This window comes from Arvicanthis niloticus, chromosome 3 (genome assembly GCF_011762505.2).
Source record: "Arvicanthis niloticus isolate mArvNil1 chromosome 3, mArvNil1.pat.X, whole genome shotgun sequence".
Lineage (NCBI taxonomy): Eukaryota > Metazoa > Chordata > Mammalia > Rodentia > Muridae > Arvicanthis > Arvicanthis niloticus.
In genome coordinates this window covers 2,299,096-2,323,428 of record NC_047660.1, presented here as the reverse complement: position 1 = coordinate 2,323,428, position 24,333 = coordinate 2,299,096, and the positions used below count along the sequence as shown (strand labels likewise).

General features: G+C 43.1%; 1 protein-coding gene across 1 annotated transcript in view; it reads left to right on the top strand.

Moving 5' to 3' along the window:
• Tm9sf2 (transmembrane 9 superfamily member 2) overlaps positions 1-17,539 on the top strand; it is a 52,406-nt gene extending 34,867 nt beyond the window's left edge. Inside the window, exons 10-18 of the mRNA XM_034498045.2 lie at positions 44-152; positions 1,979-2,111; positions 3,552-3,671; positions 5,847-5,904; positions 7,738-7,897; positions 8,566-8,717; positions 9,936-10,047; positions 14,393-14,564; positions 16,852-17,539. Of these exons, the coding sequence (XP_034353936.1) occupies positions 44-152; positions 1,979-2,111; positions 3,552-3,671; positions 5,847-5,904; positions 7,738-7,897; positions 8,566-8,717; positions 9,936-10,047; positions 14,393-14,564; positions 16,852-16,919 (1,084 nt within the window). The 3' untranslated portion in view covers positions 16,920-17,539. The remainder of the gene's footprint in view (positions 1-43; positions 153-1,978; positions 2,112-3,551; positions 3,672-5,846; positions 5,905-7,737; positions 7,898-8,565; positions 8,718-9,935; positions 10,048-14,392; positions 14,565-16,851) is intronic.
• The last annotated feature ends 6,794 nt before the right edge of the window (positions 17,540-24,333 follow it).

The window sequence follows — 24,333 nt, the reverse complement described above, 5'->3', positions numbered from 1 at the left end:
TGTACTAAGCTGCGATTCCATCATGGTGTGCTTATTCCCACAGCATAATGAACTCCTTGGTCATTGTCCTCTTCTTATCTGGGATGGTAGCTATGATCATGTTACGCACGCTACATAAAGATATTGCCAGATATAACCAGATGGACTCTACGGTGAGTGGAAACATCTCATTTAGTCTTTAGACACTACAGAGATTTCAGATGTGAGACCTTTGCTAAGATAGAAAAACTGAAAATCCATAGATAAATAAAATGAAGTCTGTACTTAATTGAACTGAGAAAGACTTTTGTCGTGAACAAAAACACTTGGCCACAAATAGATCTATAGTGGAGCAATTTTTATAGAGATTAACCTAGTAAGTGGAAACAGTTCAGAGAAAGATGAGGGAGGAATTAGCAAGGAAACACTTTCTGTGTGTAACAAGTCTAAACGGAGGGCTTAACAGATATGAACGTGGACAAAACATGGTACTAGGGTAAAGTAGATCCTCATCTGGAAAGAAAAGTTAACTGGGCAAAGGACATAAGAAAAAAATATGAGTCACAACAAAGCATGAGGTAGCTCATCTAGTAGACCGTGTGGTGTGCTGCGCAAGCCTGACAGAACGAGCTGCTCGAGCCTGACAGAACGAGTTCAGGTGTCAGAACCCAGTGCGGAAGAACAGGACCATTCCTGAAAGCTGTGCTCTGTCCTCCAAATGGACACACACTAATAATAAAATTCTTTTAATTAGAAAATCCAACTGATGTCATTCCTGATAAAGAGTACACATTACAATTTTTATTCATTTGGCTCTGTCCCTGTGTGGGGTGATTGGAAGAGCGTGCACTTATCAGATGGCCAGTGGAAACGCAGACAGGTGTGCCCTGTGGAAGGCACTCGGACAATTTAAGTCCTAGGCCTCCTTTCATGTTGCAAATACCTGGACCCAGCATTTCGTTTTTGGAATTGAACTGGGCACAATGGATTTTACTGTTTGTTTGTTTTTTTCAAACAGTAGAGATATATTTGCTTAGAAATTGTATAATTATAAGCAGTTAGTAGGTGGCTGATTTAAAAAATTATGAAATATCCACATAGTAGAATACTAAACATTTATTAACAACAATAAGCCAACTCTGAATACAGAGTAAAAAGAAGCTTCAGAATGGTAATAGAATGAAGAAGCAAAGTTGAAAGGTGTCTGTGGGTGTGTGCACACCCACACAGAAGGTGTTGCAGAGCTACCCAAGATGGAAGGGAGTTGACAGGTACATGCAGGGGATATTCAGAGTGTAGGCCAAACTCACTGGTCAGTTAGTTGTAGAGAATATAGGAGTCAGAGATGGTGGGTGAGTGACCTGGGGTTCTGGCCCAGCCACTGAGTTGGCTTATAACGGTCTTTCCGTATTGAGGATCAGCTAAAGGGGAACCAGGCCTATTGAGTGTAACCAGACAGGGGCCAAGTAAGATGTTATGAATTGACAAGGAAAGGGAGGGAAATGTAGGTCCTGTGGCCATGTTATAATGTTGAAGCATGGCAAAAGGATGACTCGAGGTTTTGGAGACTGAGTAGTTGGGAGGTGGGGTTTTCATCTACTAGAGGAGACTTGGGAGACTGTTTATTATGTCTATTAAAATAACCATGTAGAGTTAGTGATTTAGTACATACGTGTGTGGCAGGTGCAGTTTGGACTGGCAGTACAAACAAGCTTACTGCCACAGTTCAGAGGAATCCTGTTGTCTGTGTAAAGTTTCTCCATGCTCCGTTTTGTCTAGACAGTGCCGAGGATCTTACGGAGGGAGGGCCTTGTATGTGGTAGGCAGGTTTCTGATGACTGTAGACTTCTAACATTCGTTTAGAAACAATTCTAGAAAGCTAATAAATACTCCATGCTCACATTAACATAAGCTTGAAAAAATATGTAGCAACATATTCAACGGTAAACAAAACTGTTAGCTTGTGACATGTTGAACCGAGTCTTTTTTCTTTTTGTAGGAGGATGCCCAGGAAGAATTTGGCTGGAAACTAGTTCATGGGGATATATTCCGTCCTCCAAGAAAGGGGATGTTGCTGTCTGTCTTTCTAGGATCTGGAACACAGATTTTAATTATGACTTTCGTAACTCTGTGTAAGTTTTTAAAATGAAGATTAAGAAAATATTTTTTCTAGTAGTATTTGGAAATGAGTTATCCTATATGAAGTAGCTTTGCTAAAAACACCTTTGACTCTCAAATTCTGTGTGCTTTGGCACTGAGAGCCTAGGATGCAGGTTAACTTCAGCCAGAGGCTGACTGGGAATCTCCCTTCATGCAGCACCCAATAGACCAAGCCTTTGTAGTGCTGGAACTACAGAGATGCTGGGTCTAGAGCCAATGCCACTCAGTTTGGCTGTTCAACCCCCAGGACAAAGCAGTCAGCTAAGAGTCCATGTTAGCTGCAGCATCCAGGGTAGAAAGGATAAGGAACTAAAGGTGAGACTACAGGAAGTGTCTGTCGTGTTTCCTCGTGCAGAAGCTGTGGGAAGTAAGGCAGACTTAGTTTCTAGCAGTGTTCCATAACTACAGGATTTCTCTGAGCCACCTGAGAATCTTGAGAGATTTTATTGCAGAAAGTTTTATCAGTGGAGTAGATTGTTAGAGGGACTGGTCACTCTGAGACTCCTCCCTGGGACTTCATTGACTCCAGTTTCTTTCCCTGTCCTTTTCTGTAAGAGAAACTGTTTATGAATAAACTTTCTGCATTATGTATATATTTTTAAATCATGGTTTTTCCTGTTGGGTCCAGCTACTGGTGAAAAGTAGCAAGTGTTGCTACTGAGAAAATCCACAGAAGATCTCAGGTTTTTCTAGGAAACATACGCTCTTGTTGGGATATAGGTCAAATATGTAATAGAGTATGTAGTCTTTTGTTTAGCTGTAGTTTTTGAGACAGGGAGACTCTGTATCCTGAGCTAGCTTGGAACCCTAGTGTATAGACCAGGCTGCCCTCACACTCATAGTGGTTTCCCTGCTCCTGCTCCCTAGTGCTGGGCACAGTGTGAGCCACTGTGAACAGTGCTGGAATTAACTGTCTGTTAATAAGATTATTGCTTAATTTTATAACAGGAATAACTTATTTCTAAATGCCTGGCATCTGAGTAAGTTTGAAAGCCACAGTTCATACCTTTAGGCTTTGCACTCAGGTTGCTAGGCTTGTTTTGAAGACCAAGTAGTACTTGCTGATGTTATTTTAATGTGGGGGAGATAACAACTTTGTTAGATAGGGCTCGGGTCTGTAAGAATGTTAGACTACAGCAGAAGGGAGGCCTGGAGAATAAGCCAGAGGGTTAGTCAGCATGATGCTACCAGAGAGCCAAGTGGACTCAGCCCAGAATTAGCACTTGAGGTAGAGCTCTGCTTTAGCATTTTATCAGGAACTACCTAGATATAGAATCTTCTAGCCTCCTCCAGAGATTCCCAGTAGAGTTGACTTTGTGCAGGATCATGTTCATTTAATATGAAGTATTCTATCATTTCACACAGAGGAAGCCAAGTCATAACATTTACAACTCTGGATGTTTCCTCCTTAGTTTTTGCATGTCTGGGATTCTTGTCCCCTGCCAATCGAGGAGCCCTGATGACATGTGCTGTGGTCTTGTGGGTGCTACTGGGCACACCTGCTGGCTATGTTGCTGCCAGATTCTACAAGTGTAAGTAAAAGCCATAGTGATTGGAATTGAGTCTGTCACCATTGTGGTTCTGAATCTGGGTGGGGGAGGGGCACAAATAGGCACTCCCTGGATAGCTATCCCAGAGGTTTCTAGAGACAAGCCTGAAGAGTGGTTTCTTTGTTGTGTGGGCAACTGTTGTAGATTTATCTCAGAATGCTTTGACAGTAGCATAAACGGTTGTGATGCTGCTCATCTATCTGCTGTCCTCTTCCCCTCTTTCTTTTAAAGCTTTAGCCTTAGCTGCATGTCAGTTTAGCATTCACAGACTAAATAAGGACGTCACTGTTTGTGGATCCCTGAAGGAAGTAATGCTTCATGTCATTCACCGATGTGTCTTCTACTCTTTTTTTTTTTTTTTTTTTTTTTTTTTTTAAGATTTGTTTGTTTTATGTATGTGAGTACACTGTTCTCTTCAGACAGACCAGAAGAGGGCATCGGATCCCATTACAGGTGGTTGTGAGCCACCATGTGGTTGCTGGGAATTGAACTCAGGACCTCTGGAAGAACAGTCAGTGCTCTTAACCACTGGCCATCTCTCCAGCCCTGTGTTTTCCACTCTTACTCTTCAGAAGTAAAGCAGAGTTAGAGTACAGGTGTGGTTGGTGGCTAGGACTTAGTGTAACAAGGTCAGACAACAGCAGTTGGCCCAGCTTAGGAAAGCTGAAGGCCTGTCTTTACTTCCCTGTGATCTGCTGATAGGAACAGTAATTTGCAGTGAAACCTGGAAAGTTGCCCAGGTGACCTTAAGATGGGGTTGGGAGACCTCTGACTGAAGTAGGAATACTGGCTAGACTTGACTCCCTGTCAGGCCCTGTTTGTTCATGGTGGTGGTTGGGTTCAGGGCTCTGTCCCAAGTCCTTTCTTACTCTTCTTATTGTACTCTTTGCTGAAGGACGTGGGAGCCGGGCGGCCACGTGTACTTTAATTTGAACTCTCCCTGTCATACCAGCCTTATTTTTGGCCAGAGACTTTGATTCGGTTCCTGAAGTGACTGCTCATTTATCCTTCTCTCTCTACTCATTACTTCCTCCTAGACCTTCTCCTACTAATGTCTCTCCTCCACCCTCACAAGTCCCTGCAGCAGGTCGGGTACCACACTGAGCAGTTAAGAACATTGCTGGAAGGTGGCATCATATGGCCCCAGCAGAAGAACTCTTTGTTTTTAAAAAAAAGAATTTTTTTTTTCTGTAAATCAGAGTAGTATCTTGCTGTTTGGTTGCTAGTGCTTTAAAAATGTTTTGAAGAGCTAGAGAGGTGGCTCAGTGGTTAAGAGCACTTTGTTCCTCTTTTAGAGGACCTGAATTCTGTTCCCAGCACCCACAGGGTGGCTCACAAACACCTGTAACTCCTGTTCCAGGGGATCCAACATCTTTTGATTTCCTCTGGTACTAGGCATGAACATAGTGCACATACATATGTGTAAGACCCTTACATACATGAAAAAAAACCCAAAATACTTTGAATTTTAGAATTGTGTTTATTATTAAACTCAACAGTAAATTCAGAGTTTACAAGAACTGTATGTTTATAACTTTATTTACATCCATTTAGTTTTGTCATTTTCTTTTAGAGTAAGTAGCATGTGTACTTGCTTATAAATAATAGTAAAACTCCCCTTTTAAATCAAAACACTTGTCAGCCAGTTTCATGTCTGACTTTAAACAAGGGTCAGAGAAGAAATGTCGCTTTTTACTCTGCACAGCTTCATTCAAAAATTAAATCATTTTTAAATGGAAGAAAAATGAGAGAGGAGCAGAGGAAAGTAAAATTGTACAAGCAAATGTGTCTGTCAGAGAGTGCAGCCCGATATCGCACACTCATCTCTCCACCCCAGCAGAGACCACAGTATTGGAGACCCTGAAGGTTCACACCACTGTGGGAATTTGTGTTGCAGTCAGGCTTGAGGCTTGTGGAACAGATTCTGAAGCTGATCAGAGTGAGCAGCAGCCACCCTCCATGGCTTCCATGCCCAGGACAGCCATCAGTGTTGGCATAGGGGTTTATATTGTTTGAGGTATCAGTAAATAAGACCAGACCTGGGTGGCTTAGCCTTTAATACTGGACCTGCACCGTGTGTCTAACAAACATCTGGATTGTGATACTTGGTTTTCTTTAAAGAAAAATCTGTGCTTACACCTTTTTTTTTTCCCTTAGCCTTTGGGGGTGAGAAGTGGAAAACAAATGTTTTATTGACATCGTTTCTTTGTCCTGGGTAAGTGAATTTCTTAATAATTCTTAATGATCATCTCTTATTCCCCCAACCATTTCAGTCCCTCTAAGTCAGTCATCTCTAAGTCAGGTACCTAAGAAAACAATTTTTGAAAAGGGTTAGCATGAATATCAGTAATCATGTGCTAAATGACACATGTACATATGGGAAATCATGTAAGTTTTAGTAGTGTGTGAGGGAGAAAAGCTTAGCTAGCACCCTCCTTGGCAAACTGTCTTTCTGTCTGTGTCACAGTGTTTTCTCACATGTTGCCGCTGCCGTACAAGGTTGCATTAAGCTTTTGACCTGTTCACAGGCTCCTCCCTGAAAGATGGCCAGGCCGGCCAGGTGTATTGCCAGTATTTTGGTATATTCAATTATGTATAGTAACATGTCCCCAAACTTAACGGACACCACAAGTCAGAGCACCCTTGGCTTTCTTGAGAAGTGCTTCTGATCTCATCTAGTGTCTTGACTAATCTTTGAATTTCTGGTAGATCGGAACTGGCCACTGTACAGTCAGTAGCAATGAAGGACACACAGTGTCATTCTGACAGACCGGGCTGTTCTCTGGCAGGCCAAAAATAAAAGCGTGCTAATAGTATCTTCATAGACCTGCATTGGAAACAAATGGTCCCTTTGTAACCTTAAGTGACCTGCTTACCAAGACTGCCCTGTCATTTTCCTTCAGGATCTTGCCTTTCAATCATCCCGAATCTCTGACATCTCCTGTGGTTCCAGCTGATGTATTCTGTGCAGGTGACTCTTGCCCAGGCATATGCTTAGCTCTCTTAGCTCGTAAAAAGAGCTTCCCATGAGTATCTTCCCTGCTAGTGAATATTTTTTCCATCCCCAGCAAAAGTGCTTGAGAAAATAGTCTACACGCCTCTTCTCATTTGCTCTGCATACATTTGGAGAATAAACTGATGTCATCGATACTGTTTCTCATTGGTTTGCTGAAATTTACAGTGACATTCCTGTGTTCAGATCTAGAAACCATTATCCAGGTTGTTGGTGTCTTCCTTTATGGTCATCACACCCCATCCTGCACAGGCCCTGCTCTAGCCATTTCTCACAGCCCTCCTCAGATTCATCAAGAGTGTGGCTTGGTACAACTGCTCAGAGCTTTTTTTCTATGATGGGGATCAAACCTACATCCATATATATGCTATGTATTGCATGTGAGGATGTTGGTTTGATCCTCAGCATAGAAAAACAGTGTAAAGTATGTATTTTATGAACAATAGCCTGGTTCTAAAAACTATATTTGGAAGCTTTGAGCAGTAGTGGAGTGGCAGTATCACAGGAAGTGCTGTTCATCCGAGGCATGGGTTGTTGCTAATTGAGAAATGTACTCAGAGCTTTGGTGGAAGTGTAACTGCACACATTTAAATGTTTAAATTCAGTAAAAGCACAAGGGGAGCACAATGCTTAGCTAGGAATTAGTGACTAGAGTATAGAGATAACATACAAAACATGCAGCCCAAATGAACAGTGAGCAGGGGGCCTCGCCAGCATGCACAGAAGTGATAGCAGAGCCCTGGCAAGTGCCAGATGCTCACTGCAGTTGTCCATAGAAATGCAGGTTACAACAGTTCTAACTGTGATGGAAGTGTGTGGAAAGAAAGGCAGTTCTCAGCAGCTGCTGGCTGGAGTTTAAATTGAACAAAGCAGCTGGAAAAGCGATTTTGTAGTTTGCAGTAAAGTTTTAAGTTATGTGTGACCTGTGACTTAGAAATCCTTCCTCCTTTTTTATTCTCTACCTAAGTCCCTAATGCTGTAACACAGGTCACAGGGCGCTGTCCTGCTTCATTTGTGTGTGACCCTGTCTTTCAGGATTGTGTTTGCTGACTTCTTTATCATGAATCTGATCCTCTGGGGAGAAGGGTCTTCGGCAGCCATTCCTTTTGGCACCCTGGTTGCCATCTTGGCCCTCTGGTTCTGCATATCTGTGCCTTTGACGTTTATTGGTGCATACTTTGGCTTTAAGAAGAATGTAAGTTCATAGGTGCTAACTTTTTTCAGTGGGGTTTAGCTGAGTAAAATTCTGCCTTTGATGACATGAAAATGTCATAAAGTATAAACTTCCCCTTAAGACCGGGGTTTCAAACCAGGTCATGAAGTAAGGGTGTTAGGAATGTTGGTTTTGAAGACAGGCTCTCCATGTCCTGGTTTTTCCACTTCCACCTCCATAGCTCTGGGGACAGGTGTGCACCCCCACACCTGGAATAGGTTTCCTTGGATTTATGTTTTGTTTGCAGTATTTCCTCCTCATGTTTTTAAAGCAGTGAATTAGGGGTGTTGTGGGGTAAAGGTATTCTTGTCCACTTAACCTATAAAAATTGAAGAATGAAAATCCAGAGTTTGTCTTGTTAATGACACACTATATTCTCTCTATTTTTTGCTTTGTGTAAAGCCATTAGTCAGTAGAGAAGTATTAGAAAAAGCTTTGGCCTGTTCCAGAAGGCTGACCAAGTATTGTATCTGGTAATGTCTGACTTAGTGCTTCCAATGATATGTTTCAGTTTGATGACTTAAGTAAACTTTCAGTGTCCACTCTAGTTATTATTAATATAAAAACTAAGAAAAAAGAAAAAAAACTGTGCAGAATATTTTTAACAGCTATTTAATTATAAATTCTTTTTTCCCCTCTTTTGGCTGAAGGCCATTGAACACCCAGTTCGAACCAATCAGATTCCTCGTCAGATTCCGGAGCAGTCGTTCTACACAAAGCCTCTGCCTGGTATCATCATGGGAGGGATTTTGCCTTTTGGCTGCATCTTTATACAGCTTTTCTTCATTCTGAATAGCATTTGGTAAGCTGAGGACAAAGTCCTCTCATCCTCATTACCATTGTATGTAGACCCACTGTTGAGTTTTGTAGGTTACAGATGTAAATAGTTCTCTAATGACAAAACACGAGGTGGTCTCTCTGGGAAAAAACAGAGTGCTGATGACAGCGAGCACTCACTGGAGGTTTTATTTCCTCTTGTTAATTCTTTCATAACTTTCAGGATTCTGTCCTCATCTTCCAGAAAAGAAAATGAGTTTTTGGAGGTTGGGTGATTATATCAGCCCAAGTCTTCCCTAGCCCATGTTCTTAAGTAATTGTACTGCTGCAGGGAGAAGCAGTTGACAGCCCATGGGAGGAGGTTAGAGGTTGGAAAGAAGGCTGATTTCCATGACCTGGAAGGTTTATTCAATCACCCAGAGCCTGCATTCACTTTTTCTCATTCCTGTGGAAAAGTCTTTTTTGAAGTAGTGCTTCTCTGTGTATCTCTGGCTGGCCTGGAACTTGCTCTGTAAACCGGGCTAGGCTTGAACTCACAGAGTGCCTCTGCCTCCTAAGTGTCGAGAGTAAAAGTTACGTGCCACCTCACCATGAAGAATTATTGTAGTCTGAGTCTCTCTGTTGTATTGTGTCTAAGCAGGGGTAGTGCATTGTACTCACCTTTAATCATATGGACATATACTACAGTTATGCCCAGATCTGAGGTAGCATGAACTTGGAATGAATCTGAGCTTTATAAACGGTCAGAATAGTCTTCCCTAGTTATTATAGTAGTTTTCCCAATTCTAAAACCTTACATGCTAATGTGGTTTCTTTCCTAGTTTAACTGTCTTTCCATTGGGTGTCCCCCTCCTCCTCCCATGAGACTCGGGCAGAGTCACACACGGGGGACAAGGGATTTGAACTGGGAGAGCAAGGGCGCGGGTCGACCTCTGGAGGCCGGCGCCGAAGCCGTGTGCCACCACTAGTTTGCTTCCATTGTGTTTTTATCAAACACTTCTGACCCATTAATAGGTGAACAGGGTTGCTACGTTTTCCTGAATAGTGGTTTCAGAGTCTCCCTGAACAGGAGTGACTGCATTGCCACCATATTCTTCCTTGTCTTAGCCCTCTTCATAAAATTACCTTGTTTGATTTGTTGAGGAAAAAAAAAACCTTCCTAGTTGAAAACAGAATGAACAATATGTCATTTTTTTGTGTCAAAATATTTATATCATTGTGTCCTGACATGTTTGAATTACAGGTCACACCAGATGTATTACATGTTTGGCTTCCTGTTTCTGGTGTTTATCATTTTGGTTATTACATGTTCGGAAGCAACTATACTTCTTTGCTATTTTCACCTATGTGCGGAGGTACGTGTTAGCAGTATTCAGTGTTAATTTATAGATAGTATTATAACTTTGGCATATTTCAGCTTGAATGTTGTTGAGATAATTTTTCTACGTACATGTTTATTATCAAAGAAATTGACCTTTACTCACAAATCAAAAGATTTAAAAAAAAAAAAAATTTATTTACACTCCAGTCACCCCCACCCCCACCCCCAGTTCCTCATCCCTTTCCAAAAAGACTTCTGCAGGATTGAATCAAGATCATATTCTTGTTCATTGCATTTATTTATTTATTTAAAGATTATCAGCGAAGACTATAGAATGTTAATTTCCCAAAAGTATTATAGTGCCTGAATTTTCACTGCTGACTTTTATTACTGATTTGAAATTAATATTTTTATAGATGTTTCTAGGTTCTAAAATAATCGGTAAAAATAGATAGTTGGGGACTGGAGAGTGGCTCAGTGGGGTGTTATGTCCTCTCCTGTCCTCCTTAGGCACCAGCACATAGGTGGTACAGATTCAGACAGGTAGGCACGCAGACACATGCACAAAATAAATACATAAAGATAAGCAGAGTTCATTGAGAAGTTTCAATGATCGCATTGCAGTGAGTTAGAATTTATTGTAGGTAATTGTCTGATGGAAAACGCAGGGTTCCTCATGCCAGGCTGTGGGTAGTTGGCTGGGAACCCTCTGGGTTCCTCCAGGGGGAAGTTAGCCCTGGCTGCTGTGGCTCCACGGTTCCTCACGGTGCGGCCCCAAACACTGGAAAGTCCATGGGTTTTTACAGGCTTTAATGTCATGGCGGATGGTGGATGAATCTGGATGCACCGCCCCCCTCCCCAAACCCAAGGCAGACCTGAGTTAAAGAGGGGGGAGGGGCTGGTGAGGAAGGCTTAATTGGCTCCACCCTCTGGCCTTCAGGCACCTCTGTTAATCACACCCTCTACCTGTGCCCTAGGTTGAATGGAGATTAGACCTCAGGAGCCTGGGTTCTGGGGGCGTGGTGGAACACCCACACCCCAAGAACCAGGATACCTTCCATGGCCTGACAATTTATGGCAATGCCACAGTGATCACATTGCTGTATCAGAGATAGAATGATTGCTGAGTTTCTAGCATGTCCAGCCTTTTGACATTGCAACACGATGTCGATGTCATGTACAAAGCTCAGGAACCATACATTTCAGTTGTTCATATTCTCTCCCCTCTCAAGTTTACCATTTTATAAAGGGCTGCAGGTGCAGCTGTCCTTGGCCCTATGCAGCTCACAGCCGAAGCTTTGACAAGCCTGGTGGGTCATCAGGTTCATCCTTCTACCTATACAGATCTGGTCTGTTAGGCTGAGTGGTTTCTGCTTTGTTTTGTTGTTTGCTGTTGTTTGCTTTGTTTGTTTGTTGTTTGTTGTTGTTTGGTTTTGGTTTTATTTTGCATTTAAGTTAAATTTACATTTTTAAAACTCAAAAAAATGACTAGCATTTAGCATGTTTTGTGCAACTCTCTTGTCTGATTCAGAAATATTTTCACTCTCTCTACACACAGAAACCCCATAAGCCGTGACTGTCTGTTTCCTTCTGACCCTGACCCTGGCAAGCCTTAGTCTGCTTTCTGTCTTTAAAAGAGAGCATGGTAGCACATGTCTGTGATCCCAGAACTCAGAGGTTGAGGCAGGAGGAGTCCAGAGTTTGAAAGCCAGCCTGAGCTACATAATGAGATCTCCCTCTCCCTCTCCCTCTCCTCCCTCTCCCTCTCCTCCCTCTCCCTCTCCCTCTCCCTCTCCCTCTCCCTCTCCCTCTCCCTCTCCCTCTCCCTCTCCCTCTCCCTCTCCCTCTCCCTCTCCCTCTCCCTCTCCCTCTCCCTCTCCCTCTCCCTCTCCCTCTCCCTCTCCCTCTCCCTCTCCCCCCCCTCCCCCCCCCCCCTCCCCCCCTCCCCTCCCTCCCTCTCCCCCTCCTCCTCCCTCCTCCTCCCCTCTCCCCCTCCCCCTCCCCCCTCTCCCCTCCCTCCCTCTCCCCCTCCCCCTCCTCCTCTCTCCCCCTCCCCTCCCCCTCCCCCTCCCTCCCTCTCCCCCTCCTCCCCTCCCTCCCTCTCCCCCTCCTCCTCCCTCCTCCTCCCCTCTCCCCCTCCCCCTCCCCCCCTCTCCCCTCCCTCCCTCTCCCCCTCCTCCTCTCTCCCCCTCCCCCTCCCCCTCTCCCCCCTCTCTCCCCCTCCCCCTCCCCCTCCCTCCCTCTTTCTCTCTCTCTCTCTCTCTCTCTCTCTCTCTCTCTCTCTCTCTCTCTTTCTTTCTTTCTTTCTTTCTTTCTTAGCAGAAAAGATTCTGGAGCCATAGAGATGGCTAAGCAAGCTAAAGTGCCTGATGACTTGAGTTGAGTCCCTGAAACACCAGTCATTACATGTGTAGGAAAAGAAAACCCACTGCACACAGTTGTCCTCTGCTCTCTACACATGAGCTTTAGCACATCTGGGTCCCCACACAACCAGACATACACATAACAGTGGTAATAGCGAGCACAGGGTTTACCTTTTAAGGGCTGTGCTCTAGCATGGTTCAGTTCTTTTGTGATGGATACTACTCTGGTGTGTGTGATGTCTGTGTGCATATATCCACTGGCAGGCATGTGAGTCTTCTCCATCTTTGGCTGTTATAAATAATGCTGCTGTGAATACCCACCAAGTGTTTAAATGAGTTTTAGTTCCTTTTGGGTAGTGTTCTTTTGGATTGCTTTCGATTCTTTGCTTCAGGTCCCGAGGGCTGCGTTTTATGTCTCCACCAGCAGCGTACACTTTCCTGTTCTTTAAATCGTCCTCAGCTCCTCCTTCTCTGTCTCCTTGGCTCCTTGCTGAGGCTGTGTAGTGCACGTGTAGAGCTATCTCATTTTGAGTGTGTGTTTACTGACTGATGGTGTTGATCATTTTAAATAGGGAACACTTTGTCTTTGGTAGCTGCCTGTTCAGTCCTGCCCATTTTTAAATTGGACTGGTTGTCTTGTATATGTTCTGGACACGAAGCATTTTTCTGATAGTGTCTTCCATACAGTGGTACTTCTCACTTTCCTGATTTCCTTCCCAGAGAGGCCGTTAGTTTTCTGGGTTAGCTCAACTGATGTTTGCGGATGCATGTTCATGCCTTCTGTCAAACCCCAACCTAATCCTTGGACAAAACTAGCCTATGAGCTCTAAGGACTAGAACTCAACCTGTGCTTGTGCAGCCACCACTATGCCAGCTGAGCCCCTGGACCTTTTTACACTGTTGTTAGAGTCTGCATTGGTCCAGGTTGTGGAGAATGCTGGCATCTTAATTGTTAAGTTTTCTGGCTTACAGACAAAAGTATGTCTTCTCTGTCTGTGTAGGTTTCTGTTACTTGTCTCCGTGTTTACACTTTTTGGCATGTAAATGTTTCAGATCATTGGTAAAAAGTATCCTAGGTATGTTGTGTCCTTTTTGCATTTGTGCATGGTTGGTATGTAGAACATACCTGGGCTGCTGTGTCGCTGTGACATAGAGTGCTCGGCTAGGATATGGAAGCCCTGGATTCAGTTGTCAGCACCACACACATGTGGGCATGCTCGCCCTTGCCAGGTTTGTGTGATTCTCTAAAACATGGGTGGGCTCATCAGTTAGCTATAGTGAGTTTATTTATGTATGGTTTTTTTTTTTCCTGATCTCGTTTTGCTGCTTTTGTTTGTGGTAGTTTTGCTTTTTGCCATTATCTCACTGTAGCCCAGGCTAGCCTGGGTGCACACGTAGTCAGGCTGGTGTCAGCCTCCTAAGTGTTGGGATTGTAGATGTCCTCGGTCGGCTGCTTGCTTGTTAAAAGTATAGTTTTGTTTTGTTTTTTTTCCACATATTCCCAAATTGAAGCAGAGATTGGGAAGTTTTCTTTTTTAAAAAAAGATGTTCTGTTGTGCTAAAACCACTTTATGTAAAAAGCAAGAATAGTTGTGTCTTAACCACCTACCTTGTCTAAATTATATGAGTCATAATTGAAAGTAAATCTCAACCAGGCCTTGATAGAAAATTGTTGTCATGTAGAGTTGACTGAACTTGAATAAAATGAATATTAATTTTTAACCATCAAAGCATTTTGTACATTGCTTTTCCTTCAGAATTATAACCTTTCAAATATAGTTTAATCCTTTATTAATCATAAACTATTGACAGATGTTTAGCCAGATTTTAGGTAGCTATACAGCAAATAAAAGTGTGCCTCTTAGCACCTTTAATGAAGTGGAAAAAGTTGAGTTGGCCAGCACTGGAACTGTGGTAGAGATTGAGCTGGGCTTCCGGTGAGTGCCCTGCTGTGACTGCTGAGCTCTGTGTTGTCTGACATGGAGCAGTCATCCTCCCTCTGTCCTTCTCCTCTAGGACTACCACTGGCAATGGCGCTCCTTCCTCACCAGTGGCTTCACTGCCGTCTACTTCCTAGTGTACGCCATCCACTACTTCTTTTCGAAACTGCAGATCACGGGAACAGCAAGTACAATCCTGTACTTTGGTTATACTATGATAATGGTTTTGATCTTCTTCCTTTTTACAGGTAAGACATAAAAGATTTTCAATAAGTTTTTATAAATTTATTTCTCCCTTACGAATGTTTCTGCTACCTGCTACCCTTTTATTGAATCATCAGTCCAGGAGTAGTTGCAGCTTAGGAAAGTGAAAATGCAAAAACAGAATCAAGGTCACACATGATCAGGACAGGCTGGGTTTAGGTCCTAGAACCTACATTTGGTGCTCACAACCACCTGCAGTTGTAGTTCTGACTTCCCCTGTATCATAGGGCATCTGTACATGCCCATGCACAAACACATGACTTTAAAAATAATAAAAATGGAAACTTTTTTCTTTTTTGGGGGGGGGATATTTTATTTATCTGCATTTCAGATGCTATCCCCTTTGCCCATTTCCCTTCCCTAGAAAACCCCTATCTCATCCCCCCTCCTTTTTGATTTCATACCCTTTTAATTACATACAAGTTCTGGGTTGAGGAACTAGTAATACAATAGATGCAAATAGTCAAGGAACAAGCAAGACAATAAACACAAATAGCCAAGGAACAAGCAAGGCATTAAACAAAGTTCTGTGAACACTCCCGTGATCACAGTTTCTAAGGGCTTAACAGGATGACCAAAGTATCTAAGCCTACTTCCCTGTCCTAGCCCAAGGTCATTTTCATGTCTGAAGCCTATGTCCTTGTTCTAGTCTAAAATTTAGATTCCTGCCTGAAGTTACTTCTTCATTCTAGTCTGTTGTCTAAAAATGGAATCTTTAAAGCAAATTTGATTAATGATTAGATGTGCTTGTTTGTCTAACATGCTATAATTCTAAGATCCACTTATATGATGTATGATGAGAAATAATGGTTAGAAAAGAGTAAAGGTCTTTGTTTTCCACAGTGAAATAACTGTTACATACATTAAAGGCACTGTAGTTCGTGAATGTGCTGCAATCTGGAATGTGAGCAGGGTGTCTGAGGCAGTGTTCACTGTGGTGTGTGATGCTGTGTGTGTTGGAGGCTGCAGCGAGTGTGGTGCAGCACAGATGAGTGCTGCTGCGACAGCTCCGGTCCATGGAATGTTGATCTTGAAGTAACTGTTGCTCATTACACATTCCTGTTGCCAGGTTTTCACGATGCTGTATTCAATTGCACGATTCCACATAGCAGTGGTTCTCAACCTTCCTAGTGCTCTGACCCCTTAATAAAGTCCCTCGTGTTCTAGTGACCCTCAACCATAAAAGTGTTTCACAGCTACTTCATAACTAATCGTGCTCCTGTTATGAATCATAGTGTACATATCTGATACGTAGGCTATGTCATACCTGACCCAAAGGTTTAGAACCACTGCCATATAGTCACAGCCGTTAAAGAGCTTTGGTTGTGGCTGGTGAGGTAGCTCAGGGTAGAAACGCTTGGGCTCAAACCCGACAGTCTCAATCTGATCCTCAGAACCAATGAGGACGGAGAACGCTCAGTCTGCTCTCTACACTAAATACTCCCATAGATGGTCATAATAAACAGAATAGATTGGATTTTGGCCACGCTTCCGTGAAGACTCTTTTCAGCTTTGCTGAGCTGATGAAGGCACATGTGTTTCTGTGTAGCAGACCAGTGGAGACATTTCATTAAAGAATCATGTGGTCAGGAAATGGATTTGGAGTGGGGTACAGGCTTATAATCCTATCTACTTAAGAGTTCAAGACCCACCTGTGTAATTTAGCAAGACTATGTTAGGAAAAAAGAAGGCTGTGCATGTGTGTGTCAACACATTGAATACTGCTAACTCCTAGCAACTATACTTTGAAATATCCATCTAATTATCTTGTCAGTCTCTCTAACAAAAAATGGTAACAGTTTCATTTTATGAGTAAGACAAAATCTTAAATGGGAACCGTGGTGTGACTACTTTTTTTTAATTCCGTGATGCATGTAAGGGAGAAGAGCCAAGCAGTGGGGGCACATACCTTTATCCTGGCTCTCAGGAGGGAGAGGTGGGCAGATCTCTGAGTTTGAGGCCAGTCTGGTCTACTGAGGATAGCTGGAGCTACACAGAGAAATCCTGTCTCAAAAAAGGGGGGGTGGGGTGGATAAATGTGTATTATGGAAAATTGGGATAATGACATAAGAAATTCTAAATGTTTTTTGGTAAGGAATTTAAGCGGTTTTATATTTTTTGAAAGCAGCTCACAGAGCTGTGTTATTTCTGTCCCACAAGAGTTTAAGTTTTGTTCTTTTTAAAAGAACTGGTCATTTTACATGTGGGCTTTTTGATATAAAGTAATGAACTTATTTCGAAAGGGATTTATTTTGTTTTTTTCTTTTCTAGGAACAATTGGCTTCTTTGCATGCTTTTGGTTTGTCACCAAAATATACAGTGTGGTGAAAGTTGACTGACTGAAGAAGCCCAGTGTGTCCAGTTAAAACACAATAAACTAAATCTTCATCAACAAAGACCTGTTTCGTGACTACCTTGAGTTTTCTCAGACTTATTGGCCTAGTAATCCTTCAGAAACAACATAGATCCAAGTCCACCTCTTCCCATGCACCTGTACCTACAAGATGTACTTCAACACTAAAGCATTTGTATTGTGATTGGATTAAGTATATATTCAGTTGTGCTCAGTGAAGAGCAGATTTAAATATTATGTGCATTTGTAAATATGATAGCTATAAACTCTTCAATACTTGTAATGGCAGAGTAGAGGAGGCCATGATACTGATGAAGACTGGACAGTTGATTGTAAATAGGATTTTCTAGACTCGGTAGGTGGAAAGAATTATTTTTCTTTGAAGGAAATAACTTTTTATCATGGTAATTTTGAAGGATGATTCCTATGACATGTTCATTGGGGGGAATGTGGCTTTTAAAAATCTTGTATTGGTTGTAATTGTTCATATCTTCTTACTTTTCTGTGTTGACTTCATTATTCCCATGGTATTGGCCTTTTAAACTATGTGCCTCTGAGTCTTTGAATTTATAAATTTGTTATCTTAATAAATATTGTAAAAATGTCTTCATTGTATCATTCCCTGTATATTGAAGAAAACTCTGAATACAAATGTGTTGACCACTATCCTGTTTTATCAGATGATATTGAGTACTGTGGATACACACTTCCTGGTTCACATAAGTGAAATTTTAGTCTTTTGGGCTTTGTCAAGTCTGAATTTTCACTCTGACAGAATGATAGAAGTTGTAGTCATGCCTGTCTGGTCAGATAAGTGATGCATTTAGAACCTAAATGCAGGCTTTATATTGTTACTATTAAAATTTTACATTGTAGACTTACTTTCCAAAGTGTAGTAATTTTTTAAGTCAGCAGGATATAGGGGCATACCTTTGTAGTACCTATAATTTGGAGGTGTAAGGATGATGTTGGTCCCTCATGGCTGCACAGTGAGTTAGAGGCCAGCCTGGATTACAGACTCAACATGTTCTTGCACACAGTGTGGGTTAGTTAGGCTCTGTGATCTGTACATTAGCAGTTGCACTGAGACCCTGTCTCACAACTAAGCGGCCTGTTGGGTTTGAGGCTTAGTGAAGCTTTAGCGCATTTAAAAGTTCTCCGTTCTGCTCTCTCCTGCACTGTAACTGGTACTTTTGAATAGGCTGATTGACCAAACAGGGTCTGTCTAATTTGCAAGCTCTCTATTCAGAAGCCAGATTGATCTTATTAGTGCAATGTTTCCTTCAGTTTTGCTACAACGAAGAATCACGATTCAATACAGTTGACTAGCAGTTTTGGCCTGCCTTTGTTCTTTATAAACCAGCCACATTGCACACACACACACACACACACACACTGGAGGGGAGAAGTGAGATATATAGGTCTAGGATCCTCTGTCTAAAGTGCTTGGGACCAGAATGTTTCAGGTTTAATGCTTGCATCGCCTTTATCCAGTTGAGATTCCTTAACCTCAAAGCCTCAAATCCAAAACTGTATCAGATAGTGTTGTCAAGGTTTGAAATTCTGAGTTGAAGGTTGGGGAGAGCTTACTGGTAGAGTGCTTACCCAACATGCACTGGGGCCCTAGTTTAGGTTCCTAACATCCTCCCACATAGATAACACACACACATTAGGATTTTAGGTTTTCAGATTAGGAATGTTTAACTCATAAAAGTATTACAAGAAAATTTGAAGGGCAAGAGATGGCTCAGTAGTTAAAGGCACATACTTCACTTGTGGAGGACCCGAGTGTGCTTCCCAGCACACATTTCAAGAGATCCACAACCACCTGTTGTGAATCCTTCCTCTGGCCTCTGCAGACACCTGCACTCATGTGCATATACAGATAAATATAAACCTTTTAAAGAGTTAGAGGGTTGGTTGGTGCTGGAGAGCTGGTTCCATGGGAAAGAGCATTGGCTGCTCTTACAGAGGACCCAGGTTCAAGTCTAAGCACCCACTGTCAGTAACTGCAGTTCCAGGGGATCTAACACCCTCACACATACATGTAGTCAAAACACCAATGTACATAAAATAATCGGGGGTGGGGGGAGCAGGGCAGGCATGGTCGCTCATGCTTGTCCCAGCTTTTGGGGAGTTGAGACAAAAGGATTCCTGTGAGTTCAACGCCAGAATGTGAGGTTGTATCATAATTCTCTGTACCCTCTCAAGAAGCACAGAAGGATCATTGTGAAGAGAAAATGGCAAGGAACTAGTGAAGGGCAGTGGGGAAAGCCAGCTGCAGGGGTGAGCTGTCATGAACTGAAGATCTGCTGAGGACCCAGTGCTGATGACCGTGCTGGTGTACCCACAGAACCCATAGACCTTTCTGGAAGCCCCTGAGAGCTATCCTACCTAGAAGCTTTTGTGAAAGGACCAGGCTTGTGTAAGGACCTGGGAAAAGCTGAGTCAGGAATGTTCCTGCTGGTATGCTTGATGCATTCCTTTTTTCTCCCCAGGTCTTCTCTAAGGTAGCCATTTTGAATGTCTGTCCTAAGCATGAGTCTTTGCAGTCAATCTTCATGCTTAGTGTTGCATGAAGGTTGCCAGCCTTTCAGGCTGTCTGCTGTCATTGAGAGACTCTGCCTTGTCCCTCACTGTTTCCTTCTCTGTGTTCAATGCTCTTCCTTGCTGTTTTAAAATAATGCCTACTGTATTAGAGTCACCGGACTTATGGAATGTCTATATATATTAAGGGAATTTGTTGTGATGACTTACAGTCTGTAGTCCAACTAACCCAACAATGGGCAGCTGTGAATGGGACGTCTAAGGATCTAGTTGGTCAGTTCCACAGGGCCAGTTGTTTAGGATGGTCTTCTGTAGAAGTAAGTTTCAACAGATGTGCTGGCAAGTAAGTGTAAGTAGGCAAGGAAGAGTGAGCCTTCCTTCTTCCAATGCCCTTAAGTAGGTCTCCAGCAGAAGGTTTGACCCAGATTAAAGGTGTGTGCCACCGTGCCTGGACCTGGGACTAGTTTTGTCCCAGGCTGACCTTGAGCTCAGAGATCTCCTTGCCTCGGTCTCCTGGGATTAGAGGATTGTACTACCCTGCCTGGTAAACTTTTCATAGCCATGATGCTTCAAGATCTCCATGCCAAGATATCCAGGTCAGAAACTTGTGTCTTCCAGCCTCAAGATCTGGGTCACAGGGGAGCCCTCCATTTCTGGATTGTAGTTCACTCCAGATGCAGTCAAGCTGACAACCAGGAATAGCCATTGCACCTACTTTTCTGCTTGGCTTGAAAACCAACACAAAAGCACTCTGAGCCACTCTTTTTTTTCCTCCTTCCCTCTGCAATCTCATCTTGTTACATCCTTAGCATTCTGCTGGGAGTGCTGCCGAGGTCTCCAGTGACCCCTGAACCCCAGCTGGGGGTTCTCAGCCTGTGCTTTGTTAAGTCTTACATACACTGCCCAGAATCCCAAACTGATGCTGCAGACATGGCCTGGCCCTGCTTATGTCCTGATGACTGTGGTATCTCAGAGACCACATTTGCGTAATGAGTGTCGGTGTTCTTCCCTTTCTCTGTCCTACTCACCGATGTACTTGACCCGGTTTCACCCTTAAACCGTTTCATTGATCTTCAACTGCAGCCACCAGCTTGTTGGACAGCCTGAATGGTCCTCTCAGCCCTAAGCTCAGCTTGTAACAGGTGGACTTCATCCCTCAGACCTGCTTCATCCATCTTCTCCATCTGCAGAGGGATCCCTTCAGCTACTTCCCCTGAGCCGGGACACCTTTCCAGTTAGTCAATGAGATCTGTGCCTTGAACCTGAACTTGGGTCTGTAGCAACCTTTACCACCGGGGCCTGCGTGGCACCTCCTAGGACATTTGCAGCCAGCCGGCCCATCACTTGATCCTCACATCACGTCTGCCACAGAACAGACCTCAAGCATGTGCGCCCTGTGCTACAGCTGACCTCGCTGACCTCGGTGACACCCCAGCCACACTACAATATGTGTGCTCATGAGTTCTTTGATTTAGAAAATTAGAAAAAGCCTTTACCATAGTGTAACAAAACAGACTGGGTATTAACAGTCTAAGAAAGAGTATTTATGGATCTAGACCACTGTTCAGCTTCAATCCTGGGGATTTTTTTTTCTGCTACACTGTTTATTATAATGCATTAGGATTTGTGACCAGAAGAGAACCTAAAAGCATTTCACACACATCTGCTTCAGAGTTCTACATGCCAGGAATCTTATGTTGCCCAGAACACCCGATGCTGAAGATCTGATCCCAGCTACTTGGGAGGCTGAGACGAGAGAATGGACTTAAGTTCAAGGCAGCTTGAGCATCTTAGACTCTGCCCCCAAAATTAAAGGTTCAAAACAAAGGCTGTGGTAGGACTCAGCAGAGCGCTTAGAGGGCATGATGTCCCAGGCTTAGTTTCCAATGCTTCTCCCCAAAAGTCTTGTTCTCAGATTTGAAAACAAGCTAGCAATGGTTTTAATACAGATCTGTTCTGTTCAAATGTATTATTGGATACAGCTGCCATAGTAGAATACCACAAACTGGGTGTTAAGCAACAGAAAGTGGCCCTAACAGATTTGTTTCTTGACACTGGGAGCTAACTCCATGATCAATAGGCTCGGTCTTCTCAATTTCAGGCAAGATCAAGTACATTCATGTTGGTAGACGGCTTGGTTCTCTAGGCTCCTCTTGGTGGTGATCAACACTTATGTTATTTCCAGTGCCCAGGAATCAAACCTAGGGAGTCCAGCATGTTAGACAAGTACTCTTACCACTAGGCTACCCTCCAACCCTGGTGACCACATTGCCTTTTCTCTTAATATGTATCCCCGATCATGCCAGTCCAAATTCTTTGTTAGAAAGACTCCATTCCAACTGGGTTAGGACCTGTGTGAAGTGATTTGACCTTAGTTATCTCCTGACTGGCCCTGTCTCAAAATATCCTCACAGTGGGTTGTACTGGGAGAGTTGCATGTGTGTCCAGGTAAGGGGACAATTGTTCCACAGATTGAACTCAGGTGGTCAGTGTTGGAGATGGGTTCTAATGCTTTGATTCAATCGGAAATCTGCGTGTCCAAATGCTAAAGGTCCTTGTCCCCAATTGGGTTTTGATCAATCAATAAAGATGCCAATGGCCAATGGCTGGGCACGGGTTGGGACCCTTAGAGTTGCGTGGGTGAAGACTCAGAGAGGAACGGGGAGGAATTGCCATGACTCGGGGAAGAAGGATGAGACGCAGGAGCGGCAGGCGATAAAGCCAGCCATCCAAGTGAGATTTCGGGGAGGTGGCCACTGGCTACTAACTTGATTGGGCTTCGGGTAGCAGAGGAAGGGTTAGGAATGCCCAGCCTTTGAGGTAGACAAGGATCTTTAAAAATAAGTGTGTGTGTGTGTTTCATTTGTATATCCAAAGATAGCCCGTGGGCGGGTGCGTGTGTAGACTTGTGCAGTATAGCCAAAATTCACCGCCACAGGTCAGACTGAGCACTGGCACCCTTAGCCTGCTGTGCCTGCTCAACAGCCTTTTTGTTTCCTGCGTTTGTTCTTGCTTGGTTGGTTGCTTGTTTGTTTTTTAGACAGGGTCTCTCTATGCAGCCCTGGCTGTGCTAGAACTCACTATGTAGACCAGGCTGACCTCAGACTCACAGAGATCTGCCTGCCTCTACTTCCCGAGTGCTGGGACTAAAGGTGTGCACCACACCTCACTACAGTATTTTTTTTTTTAAATAATGAACCTTGGCTATAGGTTTGACAATGTTCTTACAAACCCTCATTGTAAAGATATTTTTCCAGTGAAATTACGTGTTGGATAATACCCCTCCCACCAGCAGCACCCATGAAGTTAGGAGTAAGCTCTTCGGGGCAGGGTTCCCTGATTTGCCCTTGTTGGTTGCCATGGCAACATGCACACTGGACTACTGCATGCATTCCGATAATGCCTCCAAAAACCAAAATCAAAACAAAACAAAAAACCCAAAACAAACAAAAAAACCTCCAAATCTTTTCATGTCAACTTAAAGTTTGCCGAGTTATGCTATTTTTTAGTTCTAGCTTCAAGCTAATAATTTAAACAATACCAGTAAGTACAATGGAAGCTCTTGGCATTTTAGGCGGCCTGCAACACACGTGCTCTAACTGAAGGAGAGACCCCAGAGTGTGCCATGGGACAGTTTCATGGGAGGTGAACACAGACTGTCATACCTGGAAGGTACACAGTGGATGCAAACTCGGGCAGTTGTGTAGCTTGCAGGTTGCCCTGTGGCATGCTAACAATGCCTTACAGTGTACAGATATCCTGACAGACCGTGTCTCAAATGACAAAACCAATAATCACAACCTTAAGGTGTTAAAGATCCTAAAGGAAGATCAGCTTTACAAGGTCTTATAAGGACCTGCTCTGTGCTCACAACCTCTCTAACTCTAGTTCCAGGGAATCTGATGCCCATTACATATACACACATGCACACAGTATATGTACACACATGTGCACACAGTACACATACACACATGCACACAGTACACATTCACACATGCACACAGTACACATTCACACATGCACACAGTACACATACACACATGCACACAGTACACATACACACATGCACACAGTACACATTCACACATGCACACAGTACACATACACACATGCACACAGTACACATACACACATGTGCACAGTACACATACACACATGCACACAGTACACATACACACATGCACACAGTACACATTCACACATGCACACAGTACACATTCACACATGCACACAGTACACATACACACATGCACACAGTACACGTACAAACAGTACACGTACATATGCACACAGTACACATACACACGTGTGCACAGTACATATACACACGTATAGGCAAAACTCTGAGACACATAAAATAAAAATAAAAATATTTTTAAAAGTGAAGTTCAGATTATGGTTACTACCTGTTTGGATTATAGGAGAAAAAAGTATATATTTGAAAAACATTTTCTTAATAATGTAAAGTTACATGTTAATTAAGTATAAACTGTTCTACCATGTACATGCACAAAGCAAAGACTTCATTGTGTCCACAGAGCTCATATTTTTCTGTTTACTGAAAACCAAGAGTTTTTCCTGCTGGGGTGCAACTTAGTGGTTGAGCATCTGCCCAGCATGCATGCATTACACTCTGGGTTTTTATCCTCAGCACAATAAAAAAAACAAAACAAAAACAGGTCTTCTTTAGTAAAAAAAATTTTAAATTACAGTGTCTCACCAATGTCTCAGCAGTTAAGAGCACAGGCTTCTATTTCAGAGGTCCCGAGTTCAATTCCCAGCACCCATATGATGGCTCATAACCAACTATACCTGTAATCCCATGGGATCTGGTGTCTTCTGGTGTACAAGTG